Source organism: Phyllostomus hastatus, unplaced genomic scaffold (assembly GCF_019186645.2).
Source record: "Phyllostomus hastatus isolate PE091 unplaced genomic scaffold, TTU_PhHast_1.1 phas_scaffold_345, whole genome shotgun sequence".
NCBI lineage: Eukaryota > Metazoa > Chordata > Mammalia > Chiroptera > Phyllostomidae > Phyllostomus > Phyllostomus hastatus.
In genome coordinates, this window is record NW_025334024.1 from 192,921 (window position 1) to 215,538 (window position 22,618).

The 22,618-nt window shown below is 42.0% G+C and overlaps 1 protein-coding gene and 1 pseudogene across 1 annotated transcript; one reads left to right on the forward strand and one right to left on the reverse strand.

Annotated features, from left to right (window-relative positions):
* Window positions 1-4,191: 4,191 nt before the first annotated feature.
* NUDT19 (nudix hydrolase 19) lies at window positions 4,192-12,382 on the reverse strand. The gene is made up of 3 exons (XM_045818737.1): window positions 11,532-12,382; window positions 5,483-5,690; window positions 4,192-4,618 (listed from the first exon to the last, which is right to left on the reverse strand). Exons 1-3 carry the CDS (start codon window positions 12,246-12,248, stop codon window positions 4,413-4,415), a joined length of 1,131 nt encoding a protein of 376 aa, XP_045674693.1. The 5' UTR covers window positions 12,249-12,382; the 3' UTR covers window positions 4,192-4,412.
* LOC123805806 lies at window positions 7,677-11,137 on the forward strand (annotated as a pseudogene).
* Window positions 12,383-22,618: the final 10,236 nt, after the last annotated feature.

Consider the following 22,618-nt stretch of genomic DNA (forward strand, 5'->3'; position numbering starts at 1 on the left):
CAAAGGAGTTCCCATCAGAATGTCAGCTGATTTCTCAAAAGAGACCTTGCAGGCAAGAAGGGGCTGGAAAGAAGTATTCCAAGTCATGAAAGACAAGGACCTACATCCCAGATTGCTCTATCCAGCAAAGCTTTCATTTAGAATGGAAGGGCAGATAAAGTGCTTCCCAGATAAGGTCAAGTTAAAGGAGTTCATCATCACCAAGCCTTATTTTATGAAATATTAAAGGGATTTATCTAAGAAGATAAAAAGCATGTACAGTAGAATGACAGCAAACTCTCAATTATTAACAACCACACCTAAAACAAAAACAAAAACAAACAACCAGAACAGGAACAGAACCACAGAAATGGAGATCACATGGAGGGTTAGCAACAGGAGAGTGGGAGGAGAGAGGGGGGAAAAGGTACAGAGAATAAGTAGCATAGATGGTAGGTAGAAAACAGACAGGGGGAGGGCAAGAATAGTATAGGAAATGTAGAAGCCAAGAACTTATAAGTATGACACATGGACATGAACTAAAGGGGGGAAGGTGGGTGGAAGAGGGTGTGCAGGGTGGAGGGAAGGGAAGGGGGGGAAATGGGACAACTGTAATAGTATAATCAATAAAATATTTTAAAAAAGAGATAACTGGCTTAGACTAAGGTGATAATGCAGAGGTCAGAAGATGAGAAATTCAAGTTAATTGTGGGTAAGAGAATCAATAGGACTTCCTAGTCACCTGGATATAGGAATGAAGAAAATAGAGGAAGCAAGGGCGATTTGAGATTTTTAGCTGAAATAACTGGTAGGTTTCTGATATAGGGAAGACTGCTGAGGGAACCTGCTTTGGGAGGAAAAATTATAGGTTAGGGAAAAAGCTAAAGTTGTTTAACAGAGACCTAAAAATACAGAGGTGGGCAAAAGTAGGTTTACATTTGTGAGTATTCTAAAGTTTATTCTTGTATCATTATTTATTTATTATTGTATTATTTGTTATTATTAACCTATTTTGCCCACCCCTACAGTGGTTTATATAAAATAGAAGTATATATCCTTTCACATAACAAGCAAGAGGTAAGCAGTCCAACTCTGACAGGCATGTATGCCTTAACATCTGTAAAGGGCAACAATTTCATTTTGAAAGAATGTGCCTTGGCCCTGCCTGGTGCAGCTCCGTGGATTGAGCACCAGCCTGCAAACAGAAATCGCTGGTTCAATTCCCAGTCAGGGAATATGCCTAGGCTGCGGGCCAGGTCCCCAGTAGGGGGCGCACATGAGAGGCAACCACACATTGGTGTTTCTGTCCCTCTTTCTCCCCTCCTCTCTAAAAATAAATAAATAAAATCTTTTTTAAAATAATGGTAATAATAAAGTTTTAAAAAAAAACAAAGAAACAATGTGCCTTGAACATCACCCAAGGAGGGAAGAAGTTCTAAGAATAAGTACTGAGGGACTCTCATCTAAAGGTTGGTTTGAGAAGACAAAAGTAAAGAGGCCAGAGGAGGAGTGGCGAAGGGGGAGCAAGGAGGAGCAGAAAACTGTCAAATTTGCAAAATAAATGAAAAAAAAATAGAGGTTTGAGAAGAAAGGAGAAACATGAAATAACTACAAATGTGAGGGGCTCCCTACCCAGCGCCCCCTGCCCCTCACACACACAAATCAGCTCTGGGAAAAGAGTAAGTACCCTTATATTTGAGTTCTTATTGTACCTGCCACATTATAGGGTATTCTTATTTTATTTTTATTAAAAAAGAACTGTGAGGACAAGACATGTTAGCCTGAAATGTTGGTGCCAGCCCAGTTTTGGATTCTAATGGAGGTCATCCAAAAGAATCTGCAAAAAAGGTAGGCAATGAAAATGTGCACTGACTTAGTATTTACTCCTGAACTTACTCCTGAACTCACTGCAGTCTCAAGAGACTATCCAGTATCATAGAAAACAAGTTTTCCTGGCTCTTCCCTGGACAAGATAGAACAGAGTACAGATACCAGCACAGGCAGGAAGATGTCCAGGCTTTCTGCTTCTGTATCTGAGGGTGAGGCAGCTAAAATATGGTAAGGAAGACAACATAATAAATGCTACCAACACTAGCAAGCTGGGCTCTAAATCAACACGCTTTTTCAGCTCATGGGAGCAGCCCTATTATTTTGAGCCAGGATGATAGCACCACTAATAGGAAGTCATGTGACAGTCCCCCCAAAAGAATTCTTGGAAGGAACCTAGGCTCATTCAGATTTAAAAAAAAGAAAGATCTTTATGAAGAAAAACCAGTCATATTACTTTCTTACTTTATCTCCTAAAATTTCCTGTTGAGCCATCTAACTCCAGTGAAAGGAGGCAGGGCTAGGAGTGTTGGGAAAGCCAATGTCTTGCACACAGTCTTTCAACCTTCCCTTGGCTGCATGAGAATGGGCCTTGGGCCTCTAACACTTTCTTATCAAAACAGTCCTCAGAGCCTCTGGTGAACTAGACACCTTGAATGGAAATCTTTCCATTTCAGACTCAATGTGTGTCCTTGGCTCTTCTGCTTCAGCAGAAGCTTCATATGGCACCAGGCTAACCCCACTACTATGTCTGTCCCCTCTAGGGAAGAGATAGGGTCCTTCTACTGCACAAGAAGGCTACATGCAGGCCAGTTGTCTTGTGCTAGCTACAGGGAGGGGACTTGCCAGGAATAGGGGACCAAGGTGAACTACTGGAGCTGATCTTGCTCTGCCTCTTCTCTATGTGAGTTAAACATTATTCCATCCAGTGCTTGGCTGTGTTGTGGTTTCCTTGGCAACTATGACAACAAGATGCAGTGGGCAGAAATGTTCAAACACCTACTTTTGGTGACAAGTAACAAATGTTATTTGCTTGACAATAAATCCAGCTCTACTCTTGGCTGTGGCAGTAGCTATATGAATGTTTCTCAGTTTTCTCACCAGGAAAACTATAGTGTTCACTGAGGTCTCTTCCAGCGACATTCCATTATCTGTAAGAATAAAAGAATATTGTACCCAAGGTCAAAAGTCAGGAATAACTTTGATAGATTCAGAGGCCAGATGGAATGCAAACAGTGTCTATGGTTCTCAAAAGTTACATATTAGAATCATTTATTGAAAAAAATACATTTTATTCTAGATCAGTTTCTCAGCCTTTGCCGGATCATTCTTTGCTGTGGCAACTGTTTTCTATATTGTGGGACATTTAACAGCATCCCTGTCTTCTTCCCGCTAGACAGAGTAGCCTCTCACTCTCAGCTGTGACAACCAAAAATATTTTCAGACATGGTCAAATACCTCCTGGAGGGCAAAAGTGCTCTGGGCTGAGTACCACTGATCTATTCCTCTAATCAGATTAAATAATAAACATAAACTGAATTCATCAATACCTCTATTTTATAAGTAGAAAAATTAAAGAATTTCATAAAGTATAAAATCTGTTTTATTATGCATAGTATGAATATCTTAAATATAATTGGTGTCTTAACCATTTCCCAGCTTTAATCAATAAACATTCTCCCTAAAAGGAGCAAAAAAATTACCCATATTAAAAATACTGAAAAATAAACACCATTGAATGATGAGTAAGTCTACCTCTCTCTAACCTCTTTGTTTCATTACCTAGCACTCCAGAGTAAAACAGTTATGGTCAAATGTCTTTAAAAATATTGGTCCGGGCTGGTGTGGCTCAGTGGATTGAGTGCTGGCCTACGAACCGAAACCAGTGGTTCGATTCCTAGTCAGAACACATGCCCAGGTTGCAGGCCAGGTCCCTAGTTGGGGGTATGCAAGAGGAAACCAATTGATGTATCTGTCCTACATCAATGTTTCTCTCCCTCTCTTTCTCCCTCCCTTACTCACTCTCTCTAAAAATAAATAAATAAAATCTTAAAAAAAATAAAATTAAAATATTAACTAAGATAGATTTCCAATTTGGCAATAAACCTAATAATGAATGCTATTTGGTTTTCAACAGTATTATATCTTAATTATCAAGCTAAAGACATTACAAAAAAATGACATTGTTACCCAAAGGCTGTGTAAATCTATTGTTTATCATGTAATCAAACACTCTTAAATTAACTCTAGCAGAAAGTCTGAAGAATTCATGGATGATCTCTTAAGCACTTTAGTGGAAGTGCTAATACAATGGACATTTAAAAGACAATGGCAGTACAACAGCTTATTTAAACTTTTGATAATAAAACAATACAGAAGTGGAAACCCTTTGTGAGATTTTTTATTTCAGTAAGAAAAGCATTGATACTTTATACTCGTGTGACACTGTAAGGTTTATAGAATAAAATAAGCAAGAGAGCTCCATAGTACACTGGAAACATGAAATACTGTACTATAATTTTTATAGGCACAAAGTTCCTTAAATTCCAAGTAAGACTATTCATTAGCCCACCTTCAAATAGGCCAGCTTACAGATAAGCACTACATTACAAATGGCTCTTATTTACTACATAGGTCTTAGGATAAACATGTTTATACTTCGACTGAACGGTCACGTAGATACTATAAAGATGGCGATTGTGTAGCACTATTCGGTGCAATTTCTTCCCTTCCTTCATGATTTCTTCAGTCTTTTTTTCACTAGACAAAGAGTTTTCTAAAAACTTTGAATCTTCTAAGTACAGCTCATCTCCTGAAAAATATTTTAATTCCACAAAGTGTTATTTTATAAAACATTCCAATATATTAGTGACATATTAATCAGTATGTTTTTAAATCTATTTCATGTACTTAGAACTAAGATGGTTATTAAATAACCCTAACTTTATGAGTTTACCTCAATTTCTTGTGTTTTTAATATCCATACTCCCTAGGTCTCATTCTCCACTCAAGAATTTTCTCTGAGCACATAAATATTTATGGCTGGTATTTTTTCATCATAACTATAACTTTTATATAGTTCATGACTCTCTTTCTCACAGCCAATATTAATATGGGCCTTGACAGCCATATATTTTGGTGTCTTAATCTGGACAGCTGTAGTAATTTTAAGATAAAATTAGAGAAATCATTATTTACACATCAGAATTGCTAAATTCTCCCACTACAGGATGAGTAACTAACACTATCACTGTGTGAGAACGGAGACAGGCAGCCACAGACAGCCACAAAGCCCCATGCTGAATGGCCACAAAAACTCCATCCTACCCATGCCCAACAACTGACCACCAGAGAACACCCTGATTTAAATAAGCTGACAACTTACAAGTTCTCATAATTCAGAATTAAAATATAAAAAAGTGAGATAATATGCAAGAACTCTGTCAATGTCTAGAAAACATACATAAATGTATAAGTGTGTAAAGAGACTTATTCAGAACTTCTGGTTATAATAAATACTATGATATTTTATAGACTTTGACGCGTTATTTAATCAATACCATTGTAGTATGTAAAACAGACTGTAAATCATGTCTCTGTGTTGGGCAATACCGCCATACAGCCCAGTGAATTAAGTGTGAATACTAACAAAAGCATTGATGCTTCACTGATTTACCTGGTAAAAGCATGATCAGCCCATCAGCAGTTACTAGTGTGATTGGCATCCATCTTTCGACTCCTTGTGATATGTGATCCAAACAAAATTTGTGCAAGTCAGACAGAGAGGCAAAGTTTTCAAGTCTTCTTATTTCATAGAACTGTGGGGGTACCAACCAAATCTCTTTTGATAAGAAACTTCCAGTTGCCTCTGCAGGAGATGACCACTGTGGAAGACAGATTTATTCCATAGACAATGTAAGATCTGAGATCAGTGCCTAAGAGTGAACTGAAGATACAAAGTTAATTCACTAATGTGCTTTGCTAGATTCCCTGAGTCAACATGAAAAGGTGTGGAGAAGAAAGCTGGGTTGATCCCCTTAAGACAGGGGTGTCAAACTCATTTAGGTTGCCTTCAAAGGGCTGATTGTTCAGATGCAGACCCTGAGGACAAGTAAATATACCAGGATAGTGCATCAAGGGTTGATAGTCATTCGGCATAAAAGGCAGGAGATGCATACAAGGCAAAGTAGGTCTGGTCATTCCTGAAGGAAAGCAGAGTCTGAAGAGTAAACTCACCACAGCAGATTGAGATTTTAGTGCCCATTTGTTCCTCCCATAAATAAGGAACAATTTGACTATGCCCTAAGGTTGTAGCAAAGCTCTCTCAGGCCCTATGGGGCCTTCAGCAACCAAAATGTGTGATGTATGTGTTAAAATGGTGGTAAAAACTCAGGAGCAGTAGTTAAGGAGAGTCAAGACGCATAATTCAGTCTATGACCCCAAAATTGTAATCACAGTAGGGTGTCAACCAGCCAGTGTTTGCCCATTTTACTTAAGTGGCCTCAGTGCTATGACTTACCCTCCTTCCACAGCCTTCCTTCCATACATAGTTGGATAAAAAGAGCTGATTCAATGAATATGGAATAACCCTAAAAGGTCTTTCTTTAACTGGTTTACTAAATATCCATTTACATTGGGGAAAACTGATTCCCACACCTAAACCCAGGGAGTTAAAATTAATTTCTGCCTTGGATAATGACAGGCCAAAGGTTTACAAGCTTGTACATGCTTGAACATCCCCTAAGAAACCTATTAAATCTTCAGTCTATCAGGCCCAACAATCCACGTGTAACAAGCACCCCACATTATTCTGAAGTTGGCTGCATTTTACAAACAAACCTGGGACTTCAAAGGACCACCCAATATTTAAGTTATTTACAAAGCATTCTGCTTTGTCAGGTCTATGTGAGTTCAGTGATAATAATCAATATGTAGGGTTAAATAATGGGCATCCACCCACTTAATTCAATCTGTTCAGGTTGGTCCAGAGGATAGACTGAAAGAAGTTATGCCCTGGCTGGTATGGCTCAGTGGATTGAGTGCTGGCCTGTGAACGGAAATATCAGTGGTTCGATTCCTAGTCAGGGCACACGCGTAGGTTGCAGGTCAGGTCCCCAGATGGGGCCATGTTTATTGATGTTCCTCTCCCACTTTCTCCCTCCCTCTAAAAATAAATAAAATATTTAAAAAATAACAGAAGTTACCATTTATTGGTTACTTGTTACCAGTAAAGCACAGCTCAAACACTTTATGTAAACTATTTCCAGTCCTTAGGTCAATGCTGTATACTATCATTTTATAGAGAAAGAAACTCAGGCAGCTACTCTGTCTGAAAATCTGGGCTTCAAACCTGGGGTGGGGAAGGGGACTGGCTCTAAATTCCACTCTGTTCCCAGTAGGTTTTGGAACCTTGGCACTATTGACACTTTAGACCAGATAACTCTGTTGTGGGAGGTTGTTCTGTGCACTCAAGGACATTTTAACAGCATACTTGGGCTCTACTGCGTAGAAGCCAGCGCAAGTCCCTGAGTAGTGACAACCAAAAATGTCTCCAGATGTTGCAAAACGTACCTGGGTCTGGGGTGGGTGAATCTCCTTTTGAGAACCACTAGCTTAACGAGGCTAAGAACTATTTATTGGAGCCTCCTCTCCCAGCCGTGAGTGCCACATTACCTTCCCCCAGTACAATGTGAAAAATAGATAAGTGGTCAAAATCTATAAAACCACCAATTTGAACACCAAAAAATGCAGAACTGTGTGAGAAAAGAAAAACAAATGAGGTGAACTCAATAGAGCTCTGAGACGGGCCAGGACACGTGGAATAGAGAAGACAGACAGAAAGCTGAACAAACTGGCCAATTTACAGCCTGATGCAGAAGGTCATTTCCCTAGAGACAACATATAGGCCTCAGCTCCAGGCCCAGAAAGGCAGCAAAACCAGGTAGGTGAGCCAGGACAGCTGCAATGACTAACAACCCCCTGCCCTGGCACTGACCAATCAGTGAAGACCACAACCCTGAGACAGCACACCTGGAAAAACTGACAAATATTCTGCTGAAAACATGCCAAAGACTTTCCCTAAGATTCCCACGGCAAGAGAGATAAACCCTCAAAACAATGGACCCAATGGCCCTTTTCCTCTGGGGAGAACGGAAAGCACAGGGAGAATGCCAGCACCTTCCCCTTCCCTTCATCTTCCCCCACAGGCACTCATCTCCTAAACTCTAAGGGTCTCCATGAGACTTGCAACCAGGAAAGAGATATGCCTCAGAGATACAGTCAATAAGTCAATTGTTGGGAACAAGGAAATTAAGAACTAAATTTTAACCTTAATAGACAAGAACCACATTGTAGCTGAAAAGAAATGATAAAAGAGACAAAGTACAGTCAAAGCAAACATCCTGTGTCTAGCAGACGCTCTCCCCTGGCTAGGCTAGATAAGCAGTGCTTTGTAGTTTTTAATGAGAAAATAGAAAACTAGCTAGCTAGAGCCAGGAGATTACTAGGTTAATGAACAAACATCCTGCCTTCCCACCTTATGAAAGAATGCTTGGTTTGAAATTCCCGCGCGCGGTCTTTGTAAGCGAATTACTAACTGCCACGTCTGCTTCTGTATAACGCTTGCTTGCCTGCCCATATATAAGAACGTAGTTGTAAGCGCTCGGCGCGGCTCTCGTTTGCAGCTCCTTGTGGGCACTGTGTCGCTGGACACTTTAAGAGTTCGCCCCTGCGCAGGTTAAACTTGGCCAATAAAGTAACATCTTTGATACCCTGAAAGTCTCCGATATTCGTTCTCGAGTTTGCTGGATGCTACATCAATAATGGGGGCAAAACTGAGTCCTAAAAATACACAAATAATCCAAAAGAAGTCAGGAAAAGAAAAACACTGCAAAGAATAGATGGGACAGATTTAAAAAACTAACAGTAAGGCAGTAGACTTGACTAACTTTATTGATAATGACGTTAAATATAAGTGATCTAAAGACTCCAATTAAAAGGGATAAATTGTCATATTGGATTAAAAAAAAAACAAGACAATACGCCACATACAAGAAACACATTTTTTAAAAAGATTTTATTTATTTATTTTTAGAGCGGGAAGCGGGGGGAGAGAGAGAGAGACTGAGAGAGAGAGAGAGAGAGAGAGAGAGAGATCACTGTGCGTTGCTGGGGGTCATGGCCTGCAACCCAGGCATGTACCCTGACGGGAATCGAACCTGTAACACTTTGGTTCGCAGCCCGTGCTCAATCCACTGAGCTACGCCAGCCAGGTAAGAAACGCATTTTAACTATAAAGGCACAGATAGGTTAAAAGTAAAGATGGAGGCAACTCCCGGGAGGCAGTAGCATAGCTACTGCAAGGGGTGTGGCCAGGCGCCTGAGCTCTTCCTGCGCCCTGCAGGCACAAACAACTGGAGTAGCCTAAGGGTTCTCGGTTCTCGCTGCGCAGCCCCGGGCACTGCCTGTGCAAGCCGCACCTTTATTGGGGGAGAGGTATTACTGAGCACGCCCGAGTCCCAGATGGGGGCAGGACTCGAGAGCAAGCAAAGATGGCTACAGGAGCGAAGAGTGTAGGCACCTCGAGGGGAACACGCTGACCTGTTGCGTGAAGCCCAGTGCCAGCCCCAAGCTGAGCTAGCGCTTGGAGCCTGCAGAGCTGGACTAGAGTATGAGATCTATAGGGCAGCGGCTGGGGACGTGGTGGCAGTAGCACCTTCGCCCACTGTTGTGGACTCCGCAGAGTTGTATTTCGGAACCAGCGAGGGCCACCACCTGCAGCACACAAGCGACCAGGAGACGCGAAAGTAGTTAGGTTGGCAATCAAATCCTCCTGACCATCCGAGGGCAAGCACAATTTTCCTGAACAAATCCCAAATGGATGTGCGAAAAGAAAGGAAGAACAACTATGTAAACTATGAATCTCCAGGCACCTTACTAAAAAATATAGTTCATGCTCAACAATATTTCCAGACGACAGCACAGTCTGCCAGCCTAATCTTAGAACCACAACAGAGAGTGTGACCTTAGCAGTATATTACCACATAAAGAACAGAGATGCAAATAGATCCTTGGATATTTTTTATGAGAGATCACATCCCACTCACACGAGAAACTGTTCTAGAGGAATACTTTAAGCATGACTCTGAACACAAATTTATTTAACAGATTTGTTTGTACTCTTTTCAGTGCCACATAGCTAGCAGCCAAGAGTGCAATAGTAACTTTGGTTTACTTAGAAAGGCTTTTAACTTATGCTGAGATCAACATTTGTCCCACTAACTGGAAAAGAATTATTTTGGGAGCCGTCGTTCTTGCTTCCGAGGTTTGGGACAATCAGGCTGTATGAAATGTGAACTGCTAGAACCTCAAGGACATTACAGCTGAGGACATGAATGAAATGAAAAGGCATTTTTTGGAGCTACTTCGGCTTAATATTAATGTTCCTGCCACTGTTTATGCCAAATACTACTTTCACCATCGCTCCTTAACAGATAACAACCTGCCTTTTTGTTTTGCACCTCTTAGCAAAGAAAGAGCACAGAACCTAGCAGCCATTTCCAGGCTGTGTGAAGACAAAGACCTGTGCAGAGCTGCTGTGAGAAAGTCTCTAAAAAGGGGCCGGGGGGCGGGGGGGGGGCGAATAAAGGATGGGAAAAGATATACTATGCAATTGTTAATCAAATAAAAGGCAAAGTGGCTATATTAGTATCAGACAGAGTAAGCTTCAGACTTAAGGTAAGTAGTATTACCAGGAATAAAGAACGCTATTTCATAATAAAGGGTCAATCCATCAGGGTTTAACAGTCCTAGATGTCTATTCAGCACCTTACAAGGGAACTCTGAAATACATGAAGCAAAACCTGATAGAACTGAAAAAAGACAAACCCACAATTACTCACTGAAGATTTAAGCACTCCTCTCTCAGTACAGTATTTGATGGAACAAAATGGAAAACCTGAAAGGCACTATCGAAGAATCTGTAATTTTTATAAACACTCCCTCAATACATGACAGAATATGATTTTTAGGTGCAAAGGTTACAATTCACCAAATAAACCATATATGTGGCCATAAAACAAGACTCAGTAAATTTTAAAAATTTTTCAAAGTAAACCCCTTTAAGAAAAAAAGGATTTTATTTCTTTATTTTTAGAGGGAGGGGAGGGAGGAAAAAAGGAAAAGAAACGTAGGGGGAGAAATGTGAAAAGCATCCATCGGTTGCCTCTGACACTCACCCCAATTGGGGACCTGCCCACAACCCAGGCATGTGCCCTGACCAGGAATCGAACAAGAACCTTTTCGTTTTGCAGGAGGACGCCCAACCAACTAAGCCACACAGCGCAGGGCTAAATTCAGAAAGATTAAATCACATAAAGTATGTTCTCTGAGAACACAACTGTTGTGGAGGCGAGATGACAATGCAAGTAAAGTGCTTAGAAGGGAGCCTGCAGCCTAATAGGCGGTCTGCTCTGTTCTTGGGGTCTTCGGAGCGGTTCCGCTAGGGGAGCCGCGTGGGGAGGCAGAGTCAAGGCCTTGGGACAGTGAAGCCGAGGAAAATCACTTCACCAGGAGGTCCTGGCTTTGCCCTGCCCTGTTGGGGGCTAGACTGCCTGGGTTCCATACCCTCTCAGTCACTTACTGGCTGTACCACCCTTATTCGGAGGTTCTGGGTGGGTCTTAGCCTCCGGCCGGGGTCCCCACTCCGCGCCGGGAGAACACCCTACCTGGTAGTCCACCACCTCAGCCAAGTCTAGGTAGACCGGCGGCGGCTCTCGCAGGCAGCAGAGGTAGAAGTAAGTCTCGAAGCGGCGGCTGCCACGCTGCCTGAACGGTGTGAGCCACGCACTCCAGTCATGCAGCGCCCAGATGTCGGGGATGCAGTCCAGGTGCTCACACAGGTGCAGGAATTGGCGCGGGTCGCGGCGGACGCGGGCGCGCCAGGCGGCCAGACCCTCCGGTGCCGGGAGGGCGCGGCTCAGCTCCGGCACCGCGGTTGGTGAAGCCCGCGGCCGCAATAGCAGCACGCCCGCCTCCTCGAAGGTCTCGCGGAGGGCGCAGATCCGGAAGGCTACGTCATCCGGCAGCGCAGCCCCCAGCTCTACGGGGGAGTCCGGCCCCGCGGCGGGCAGCACTGGGAAGGTGGTGTGCGAGGGCGGCGCGCAGCCCAGGCCGAAACGCGGCGGCCCGTAGTGCGGCGCGAAGAGGCGCAGCCAGTCGGCCGAGCGATCTGCCGCGTCCAGTACGCCGCCCGGGAAGACGTATGCCCCGGGCAAGACGCTTTGCTGCCTGGAGCGCTGCAGCAGCAGCAGCCTGAAGCCCTCAGCTGGCGGGGGCAACGACGGAGCCGGAGCGGTGGGAATTGGGTGTGTCCAATCCGCCGCCAGCACCACGGTGGCCGCCCGCCGCCAGTTGCTCGAGCCCGACCGCAGGAAGCCGCTCATGGCTTTTGGCCTCCAGGTTCTGGCGCGGCAGGCGATCCAGAGCACCGACCCCCAGTGGCTTCCTGGGCCTCGGGACAGAACTGCCTGTGTCTCGCTGAACTGCGAGCGCTCTGTGTATCCAGGCCGTTGGGCCTTCTGCTGTATTTGACTCTGCAAGGGGCGTGGCTTTGGGCAAGCTCCGCCTCCAGTGCCCTATTTCGCTTCCTGGCCACTGTCACTGGACGAGGATTGTCACAGCCGCCTGAAGGAAGAGCCCTACAATCCTCGCTCAGGACACTGGACCAAGAGTGGAAATGCTTATGGCTGCACCTGATCTGCCCGGTAAAAGTGCGAAGCAGTCCCAGGCCTGGTAGCACCTAACTGACCAAAACCTGAGAACTAGGCCTTTGTTGACAGAAGGATGTGTTTCCTTTTGGGGGGGAAGGGGGTGTCCAAGGGGCAGGTATCCAGCTTTGCAGGCTCACGTGAACATACCAATTAGAACTGATGAATTGACTAGATGCCAAATCACAAATTTTCCACTGCACAGCCTGAGTGTGAAAGGTCCTCCTTGAATTCATGCTCCCCAAGGTAATCAGCCAATACTTTGACCTCTACGCCAAAGGAGGACGTGCCCTGGGTCTGCCAACTTTCACCCACCTTGAGTCTACAGAATCCACAGCTGGGGAGACCCCTCTCTGAACCGCTTCCCTGTGGCTCTCTGCTCTGGGAATCTTTTCAGAATCATAGACTCTGGGTGGCATCCTGGAACCTATACTTTTAACAATCCCCTACACCCCAGGGGTCCTAGTACTGTGAGCCAGTGGAAGCTGTAACAGGTCACAGTGACATGATCAAGTTCAAATCTTCAAAGGTTACCCAGACGCCAGTGTGGTGATTCAGTTAAATGGGTCTGAACTGGAGGACCATGGAATGTGCTAGGCAAGAAATAATGACAGCCAGAACTAGCAGAGTGACTGGAGAGGGGGTTAGGTAGGGAGAACGAATGATTCATTAGAGTATTTAGGTGATAGACTTGATGTAAGGTAGTCATTGGTTGAACATGCATAGCAGGGGAGAGGAACATTCTAGCTTAGGAGACTGAAGTAACAGTCCTTCAACCCTAGGAGTAATAACATTAATATTTACTAATGCACTTAGTAAGCACTTACTGTGTGTGAGGCACTAGGAACTTTGTAAGGAATAGCTGTAGAATCCACAAAACCCTGTAAGGTGGAAATAGCTGTTGCCATCTGACAAATGAGAAATCGTTCACAGAGCGGTTAAGTATCTTAAGAAAGTACACACTCTTCACTGTAAAGTAACACCATGGTTTTGAAGATATCAATGTTTATTTCTATATCAGATGGTTTCCCCAAAGGCCGATCACTCCTGAGTGAGACAGCCAAGTCCTGGAGTACATAGCAAAGTGATGTACTTGTTACAGAACAGACCCTAGGGGGATGGGGGGTGAACAATATACTATTACCTAATGGACCTCCCCTTGTGCTCTGGGCCCCTCACCCCTGTACTAGGTTCGCCTTGCCCCCTTCCAAGGAAAAACATCTCTTAACGCCAGAGATTGGTGACAAGGAAAGGAATTATTTATTCAAAGAACTACACAGACTTAAGAGTAATGACTTAGTGTCTTCGTTTAAATACTAGAGTCATTTAGAACACCCACAAATGCACACAGTCCTTCCTTCTCCCTGTATCTCTAGGATACTGTATCTCAGGAAAAGAAGTAGAAGTCCATGGCTCAGGTAGCTCCTGGTTCACGGCACCATCAGCTGTGCCACCGCCATGATCTCCAGTTAATCCAAAACCATGTGGCACCTTCTCATTGTCCACCAGCAAGAGTACTTTTATCCCTTTTCTTCCCAGCAAGGTCTCTCCTGCTTCCTAAGCCAGGTGGCAAAAGAGCACCCCAAAGCTGCAAGTCATGTGGTCCCCCGAAACCCAGCATGGCTGCCTACCTGTGTTTAAATCCCAGCACCATTCTTCCTCTGCAGCCCCATTTCCAACTCCTCCCACAATCCATTACACCTGCCAGCATTCCCATATTCTTCCAGCTTTACTGGGCTGCCATAATAAATACGGGCAGGCATGGCCTCATGGCATGGAGCCAGTCATCTGCAAGCTCTCACAGGGGTGCTGTAACCAGAGGGACATCATGGGTTGAAGTCACTCCTATCTCCCTGGCTCAAAGCAAGGCCACAGCTATTTAACATATCCATGAAACCAGTTAAAAGTTACAAGTGTGTTAAATGACCATGCCAGAGGCTAGCTGCAAAACTGTTGCTATGCAAAACAGTTCTCAATGGCCCTGCTCCATGTGTCGCAGCCCCAGCTCAGGCTTGTGGGGGTGAAGGTATCCCATATACTTTTTTTCTAATATTTCCCAGACACCCTGAGTTCTGGAGCCCATTACAAGTCCCTATTTGGGGCCCCCTTGGATGCACCCTGTTACATAATTTAGTTACATCTTCAACAGCACAGAACAGTCTCCAGAACTGCACACTACCATGGCAGTCTGAGGTGGCTCTGTGATGATGCAGTACCACTTTACATATGTATCCAGAGATATCCTGTAACTGTCACAGGTGGGCACAGGTAACAAGGTTCTTGGTGATAACGGACAAAGAATTGAACTGAACACACAGTTTATAGCAGAAAGAGAGAGAGGAGATTTATTAAGCAATAGTACATTCCACAGAATGTGGGAATAGGACAACTCTGAGCAGAGATTGACCTCAGGAGCTGGAGGGACTCTATTTTTTTTTAATTTAATTGTTGTTCAAGTACAGTTTTCTGTCTTTTACTGCCATTCCAGCCAACTCTCCCAGCCCTCCCCACCTCCTTCCATTTCCACCCCCACCTGCTTTTTGTCCATATGTGCTTTATACTTGTTCCTGTAAACCCTTCCCTTTTTCCCCTGAAATTCCCTCCCCTCTCTCCTCTGGTCACTGTCATCCTGTTCTCTATTTCAGTGTCTTTGGTTAAATTGTATTTGTTTGTTTGTTTTGTTGTTTAGGTTCCTGTTAAAGGTGAGATCATATGGTATTTGTGTTTCACTGCCTGGCTTATTTCACTTGGCATAATGATTTTCAGCTCCATCCATGCTGTTGCAAAGGGTAGGACCTTCTTTCTTTGCTGCATAGAATTCCATTGTGTAAATGTACCATAGTTTTTTTATCCTTTCATTTACTGATGGGCTCCTAGGTTGCTTCCAGCACTTAGCTATTGTAAATTGTGCTGTTATGAACATTGGGGTGTATAGGTTCTTTTGGATTGGTGTTTCAGGGTTCTTAGGATATAATCCTAGCAGTGGAATTGCTGAGTCAAAAGGCAGGTCCATTTTTAGTTTTCTGAGAAAATTACATACTGTGGTTGTATGAGTCTGCAATCCCACCAACAGTGCACTAGGGTCCCTTTTCTCCAAAACCTCTCCAACACTTGTTTGTTGCTTTGTTTATGATGGCCATTTTGACCGGTGTGAGGTGGTATCCACTGAGGTTTTTATTTGCATCTCTCTGATAGCTAGCAATACTGAGCATCTTTTCATGTGTCTCTGGATCCTCTGTATGTCCTCCTTGGAGAAATGTCTCTTCAGCTGCTTTGCCCATTTTTTTAACTAGGTTGCTTGTCTTCTTAGAGTGGAATTGTGTAAGTTCTTTATATATTTTGGAGATTAAAACCTTGTCTAGGGTATCATCAGCAAATATGATATCCCATATGGTTGGTTCTCTTTTATTTTAAGACTGTTTTCTTTAGCTGTGCAGTTTTTTATTTTGATGAGATCCCATTTGCTTATTCTTTTTTATGTCCCTTGCTCTAGAGGACATATCAGTAAAAATGTTGCTGCGTGAAATATCTGAGATTTTCCTGTCTATATTCTCCTCTAGGATTTTAATGGTGTCACGGCTTAGATTTAAATCTTTTATCCACCTTGAATTTATTTTTGTGTATGGTGTAAGTTGGTGCCCAAGTTTCATTTTTTTGCATGTAGCTGTCCAGTTCTCCCAACACCATTTGTTGAAGAGGCTATTCTTACACCATTTTATGTTGCTGCCCCCTTTGTTGAATATTAATTGACCGTAGAGACTTGGGTTTATTTCTGGGCTCTCTATTCTGTTCCATTGGTCCATGTGCCTGTTTTTATGCCAGTACCAGGCTGTTTTGATTACAGTGGCCTTGTAGTATATTTTAGTGTCAGGTATTATGATCCCTCCTACTTCACTCTTCTTTCTCAAAATTGCAGCAGCTATTCGGGGTCGCTTATGGTTCCATATAAGTTTTTGAAGTGTTTGTTCTATATCTGTGAAATATGCCATTGGTACTTTACTAGGTATTGCATTGAATCTGTCTGCAAGTTGCTTTGGGTAGTATGGACATTTTGATGATGTTAATTCTTCCAATCCATGAACACAGTATATGTTTCCATTTGTTTGTGTCTTCCTTGATTTCTTTCTTTGGTGTTGTGTAGTTTTCTGTATACAGGTCTTTTACGTCCTTGGTTAGGTTTATTCCTAGGAATTTTATTTTTCTTTTTGCTATATCCAATGGGATTTTTCCCTTGATTTCTGCTTCTGATATTTCATTGTTGGTTTACAAAAAAAATGCCTTTGATTTCTAGATATTGACTTTGTATCCCACTGTTTTGCCAAATTCACTTATTAGGTCAAGCAGTTTTCTGGCCGAGTCCATAGGATTTTCTCTGTACACTATCATGTCATCCGCAAACAATGACAGTTTTGTTTCCTCCTTTCTGATTTGGATGCCTTTTGTTTCTTTTTCTCGTTTGATTACTGTGGCTAAAACTTCCAATACTATGGTGAATAGAAGTGGTGAAAATGAACAACCTTGTCTTGTTCCTGATCTTAGCAGAAAAGATTTTAGTTTTTGCCCATTGAGTATGATGTTGGCTATAGGTCTCTCATATATGGCCTTTATTATGTTGAGGAATGCTCCCTCTATTCCCACGTTCCTGAGAGTTTTTATCATAAATGGGTGCTTCACCTTATCAAATGCTTTTTGTGCATCTATTGATATGAGCATGTGATTTTTGTCTTTGCTTTTGTTTATGTGATGTATTACATTTACTGACTTGCAAATATTGTAGCATCCTTGCATCCCTGGGATGAAGCCCACTTGGTCATGCTGTATGATCTTTTTAATGTATTGTTGTATGCGGCTTGCCAATATTTTGTTGAGAATTTTAGTATCTATGTTCATCAGCGATATTGGCCTGAAGTTTTCTTTCTTTGTTGTGTCTTTATCTGGTTTTGGCATTAGGATGATGCTGGCTTCGTAAAAAGAATTTGGGAGTCTTTCATCATTTTGGTCTTTTGGAAGAGTCTGTGAAGGATAGGGGTTAGCTCTTCCTTCAACGCTTTGTAGAATTCCCCTGTGAAACTATCCAGACCTGGGCTTTTGTGTGTCAGGAGTTTTTTGATTACTGCTTCAATTTCTTTTTCTGTTATTGGTCTGTTCAAGCTTTCTGCTTCTTCTTCACTGAGTTTCATTAGATTATATTTTTCTAGAAATCTGTCCATTTCACCTGGGTTTTCAAATTTCTCGGCATCTTCATAGTAATTTCTTACACTCCTTTGTATTTCTGTGGTATCCGCTGTAATCTCTTTTCTTTCATTTCTGATTGTGTTTATTTGGGTCCTCTCTCTTTTTTGTGTCTTGATGAGCCTGCTTAAAGGCTTGTCAATTTTGTTTATCTTTTCAAAGAACCAGCACCTGGATTCGTTGATCCTTAGAATTGTGCTTTTAGTCTCTATGTCTTGTAATTCTGCTCTGATTTTGGTTATTTCCTTCCTTCTACAGTGCTCTGGGCTGTCTTTGTTGTTGTTCCTGGAGTTCTTGTAGACGTAGGGTTAGGTTGTTTGTTTGAAATGTTTCTATCTTTTTTAGGTAGGCCTGTGTCACTATGACCTTCCCTCTCAGGACTGCTTTCTACGTGTTCCATAAGTTTTGGGTTGTTGTGAGTTCATTTTCATTTGTTTCCAGAAACTTTTGATTTCTTCCCTAATTTCATTCTTGACCCATTCATTATTTCATAGCATGCTATTCAATCTCCATGATTTTTAGTGTTTTGGGGTTTTTTCCCTTGGGGTTCATTTCTAGTTTCAGTCCCTTGTGGCCAGAGAAAATGCTTGGTATGATTTCAATTTTCTTGAATTTTTGAGGCTTGTTTTGTGTCCTATCATGTGGTCTATCTTTGAAAATGTCCCATGTGCATTTGAAAAGAATGTGTATTTAGCTTCTTTGGGATGAAGGGCTCTATATATATCAGTTAAGTCCATTTCATCTAGGGCATTGTTCAATGCCACAATATCTTTGCTGATATTTTGTTTGGAAGATCTGTCCATTTTTGACACTGGGGTGTTAAAATCCCCTACTATAATTATGTTGCTGTCAATATCTTTCTTGATGTCCTCTAAGATTTTCTTTATGTATTTGGGTGCTCCTACGTTGGGTGCATATATATTTACTATGTTTATGTCTTGGTGGATTCTTCCCTTGAGTATTATGAAGTGGCCTTCTGGGTCTCTGTTTATGGACGTTTTTTTGAAGTCTATTTTGTCTGATAGGAGTATTGCTACCCTGGCTTGTTTTTCCTGTCCGTTTTCTTGGAAAATTTGTTTTCAGCCCTTCACTTTCAGTCTGTGTAGGTCTTTTGTCCTGAGGTGGGTGTCCTGTAGGCAGCATATGTGTGAATCATGCTTTCATATCCATTCAGCTATTCTATGTCTTTTGATTGAGGCATTTAATCCTTTTATGTTTAGGGTTATTATTGATAGGTACTTATTCATTGCCATTTTCTTACCTGTGTTCCCCTCTCTCTCTTTTCCTTCCTTTCCTTAAAGCAGTCCCTTTAGCATCTCTTGCAGATCTGGTTTGGTGGAGGTGCATTCTTTTAGACTTCTTTTGTCTGGGAAGCACCTTATTGGGCCTTCTATCTTGATTGAGAGCTTTGCTGAGTAAAGTAGCCTTGATTGCAGGCCTCTGGTTCTCATTACTTTGAATATTTCTTTCCATTCTCTTCTGGCTTGGAGTGTTTCCATTGAGAAGTCAGCTGCTAGCCTTATTGGAGCTCCCTTGTATGTTACTTCTTGTTTCTCCCTTGCTACCTTTAAGATTCTCTGTTCGTCTTGAAATTTAGCCATTTTAATTATGATATGTCTTGAAGTGGGCCTCTTTGGGTTCCTCTTATGTGGGACTCTCTGTGTTTCCTGGATTTGTGTGACTTTTTCTCTTATCAAATTAGGGAAGTTTTCCATCATTAGTTTTTCAAATAGGTTTTCTATCCCTTGCTCTTCTTCTTCTCCTTGTGGTATCCCTATTATATGGATATTATTACTTATCATATTGTCCTGCATTTCTCTTAATCCCTCTTCATTCTTTTTGAGCCTCTTTTTTTTTCTTGCCCTTTCTGGGTGTTTTCTTCTACTTTGTCCTCTAGCTCACTGATCCAATCTTCTGCTTCATCGATCCTGCTTTTCATTCCTTCTACTGTGTTCTTCAGTTCAGAAACTGTATTCTTCATTTCCTCTTGGCCCTTGTTGATAGTTTCTATTTCCTTTTCCATACTGATATAGTTTTTAGTGAGTTCATTCTAGTTTCCCTGTAGTTTCTGGTAATTCACTTTGAGCTCATTTAGCTTTCTGATAACCATTGCTTTGAACTCAACATCTGATATTTGAGTTGCCTCTATTACATTTAGCATTCTTTCTGAGGCTCCCTCCTTTCCTTTCATTTGGGGATTGTTCCTTTGTCTTCCTGTTGTTTGTGAGACGTTTTTGTTAGCCTCTGTTTCTTAAATTGGTCTGTTCTGGCTCCCGGGGTTTATGGTGTGAATTTCTGTGGTAGAAAACCTGTGAGATTCAGTGGTGCAGTCTCCTTGATCTCCCAAGCTCACTGGTCTTGGGCTGTTGTTTAAGTTGTCTCTGTTTTGGGGTTTTATTGTTGTTGGGTCTTTCTTTGGTGGGTCCTTCCCATTAGCTGATTAACTGAGGGTCACTTTGTTCACCACCCCTTGTATTTTGTTGTGCTGGTGAGGGCAGGTTGTTTTGAAGTTGTTTCTTTCATGAGTACAAGGTTTTGAGGATTCTCTCTTGGTCTTGTTCAGTTGTTTGTTCTCGGTAATTTCTCCACTATTTAGTTGTATTTCCAGATAGGTCCTAGATTGAGGTTAGTGTGGCTTCCACTCCCTCCTTTATGTCCTTCTGTTGTTCTCTGTTGGTGGTTCATTTGTTGTTGGGTTTCCTTTTCCTGCAGATATCCTGGTGTTCACAGCTTCCACCTACTCATCTAGTTTTTCAATGTCCACTACAATTTTTGGTCTCCTATTTTCATATGTGCTGGAGTACTGTTGGCTATTTGCTCTGTTCCTTCATAGATTGGGTAGGTTTTTTTCCCATGTGTAGGGAGAGGTCGAATCTGCTCCCTCCTACCTCATCACCATCTTCCCCCTCCTCCGGAATTCTATTTTTATAGGGCAAATATTTCCTGGCTAGTTTTGTAAGGGTTTTATTATGCATGTTCAATTAGTTATATTACCTTAAAGCTACTGGGCATGTGGTACCCCATGATTTTCCTTGATCAGCAGCTACCAGGGAAGGGGTTACACAATGTTAATTTGTTATAATGAAACAGGGGTCATGTAGCAGCTTCTCCGAAGGTGCATTCATGAGTCACCATGATTCAGCACTTTTCTAGAAAGTGAGAACAGCTGGTCTTAGAACAGTATCTCTGTCGTGTATCCATGACCTTTACCTTAGCCCTGGGGCACCTCTGGAGTTTCCTCCTTGCTCACTATCTTCTGCCTCATAACCTCAGTTATCTGCCACCCCCTACTAGTTCTAGGAGTTACTGTGTCCCCTGTGGTCACAAGACAAGGAGTAACTTTGTTAACAAAATTGCTTATTTCATAGCTAAGGAAAGTTGACTTCATTCGTATATTCTAACTATCCTCCCCAGCTATCTTTACAATGAGAATTTTCTTTAGAAATTTTTTTAATTTATTAGAACAATCATAATCCTGAAAAAAAGCATTACAAACATGTCATCATATTGCTTCTTACCTACAGCTCCAAGAGGCCTTTTATTTCAATTGCTCATTCAGCCAGCCCAAATTCATTTCTGTTATCCATTATTTATCAGGGTTTGTTTTTTTTTCAGTTGAAAAGAAAGGAAGAGAATGTGCTCTGCAGGGCTACCCATGGAGAAATGACTTTGGCTTGGAGATTCAATAATAACAGGAGAGATTGTTCCATCTGCCTAGAAACCAAGGCATATCACTGCCATGAAACATCACTCACCTTGAATGGCCAGTAACATCTTGTGCACCAAGAATCACCATGTAAAACACTTATCAGAGTTTTTAAAAGGTCCACAACATTGTTTTCTCAAAAATGTATGGATTCCATTCATGTGATGTTTTGGAAAAGGCAAAAGTATAGGGACCGAAATCTGAGCAGTGGTTGCCAGAGCCTAAGGTAAGAGGAAAGGGTTGTCTACATGGGGACCTTTAGGTGCTAAAGGAAACATTCTATAACTTGCATGGGCTGGTGGTTATATAATTGTATATGTTTGTCAAAATTCAGAACTGCTGTATTTAAATTATACCTAAGTTTGACTCTATAAATATATGGATTCCAACTTCTACATCAACCTGGATTTCCCTCTGTAGCCTTGACCTTTTTTCTACCTACCTTCTCTCATTTGACAAGTTCTTCCAATTTTAATCTTTAAACTGACTTTTGGCAGATTTTTCTTTTGGCAACCATCCTACTGTTTGGTTTTCCAAAGTGTATGGTAGACAGCAGCAGCAGTGGCAGCCGGCATTTATTGAGCTTTGTGCTTAGAAAAAGTCATCTCCACACTTCCATGAAGTTTACCCTGTTATTACTCCCATTGCAACTGATGGGCAACTGAGGTCACAGAGATGAAGGAACTTCAAGGAAGTCAGATCAGAACTCAGATGTACCTTGCTCGACAGGCAGTGTTCTTAGCCTGTATGTCTTGAAACCATGTTTCACAGTGTGCTTCTGATTCTCTGGGGTACAATTCCAGAAGTATTTTGCTTTGCTTTGGAGCAGGGGTGGAGGGAACATTCTGAAATTGTTTCTTGTTATAACTGAGATCCTAAGTATAGAAAATATATTATAATAACAATAACATTTTCTAAGTGATAAGAGCATTCATATTTTTATTGTAAAAAAACATATAACAATACTAAATAAAAATGCTGAATAAATACCATCATAATCCCACCACCTTAACAAATATTTCCTTGAAGATTTCCTCTATATACAAACCTCACACATACAAGCGGGGACACTCAACTTTGCCTTCTGGCAACAGCATGTTAAAAGGAC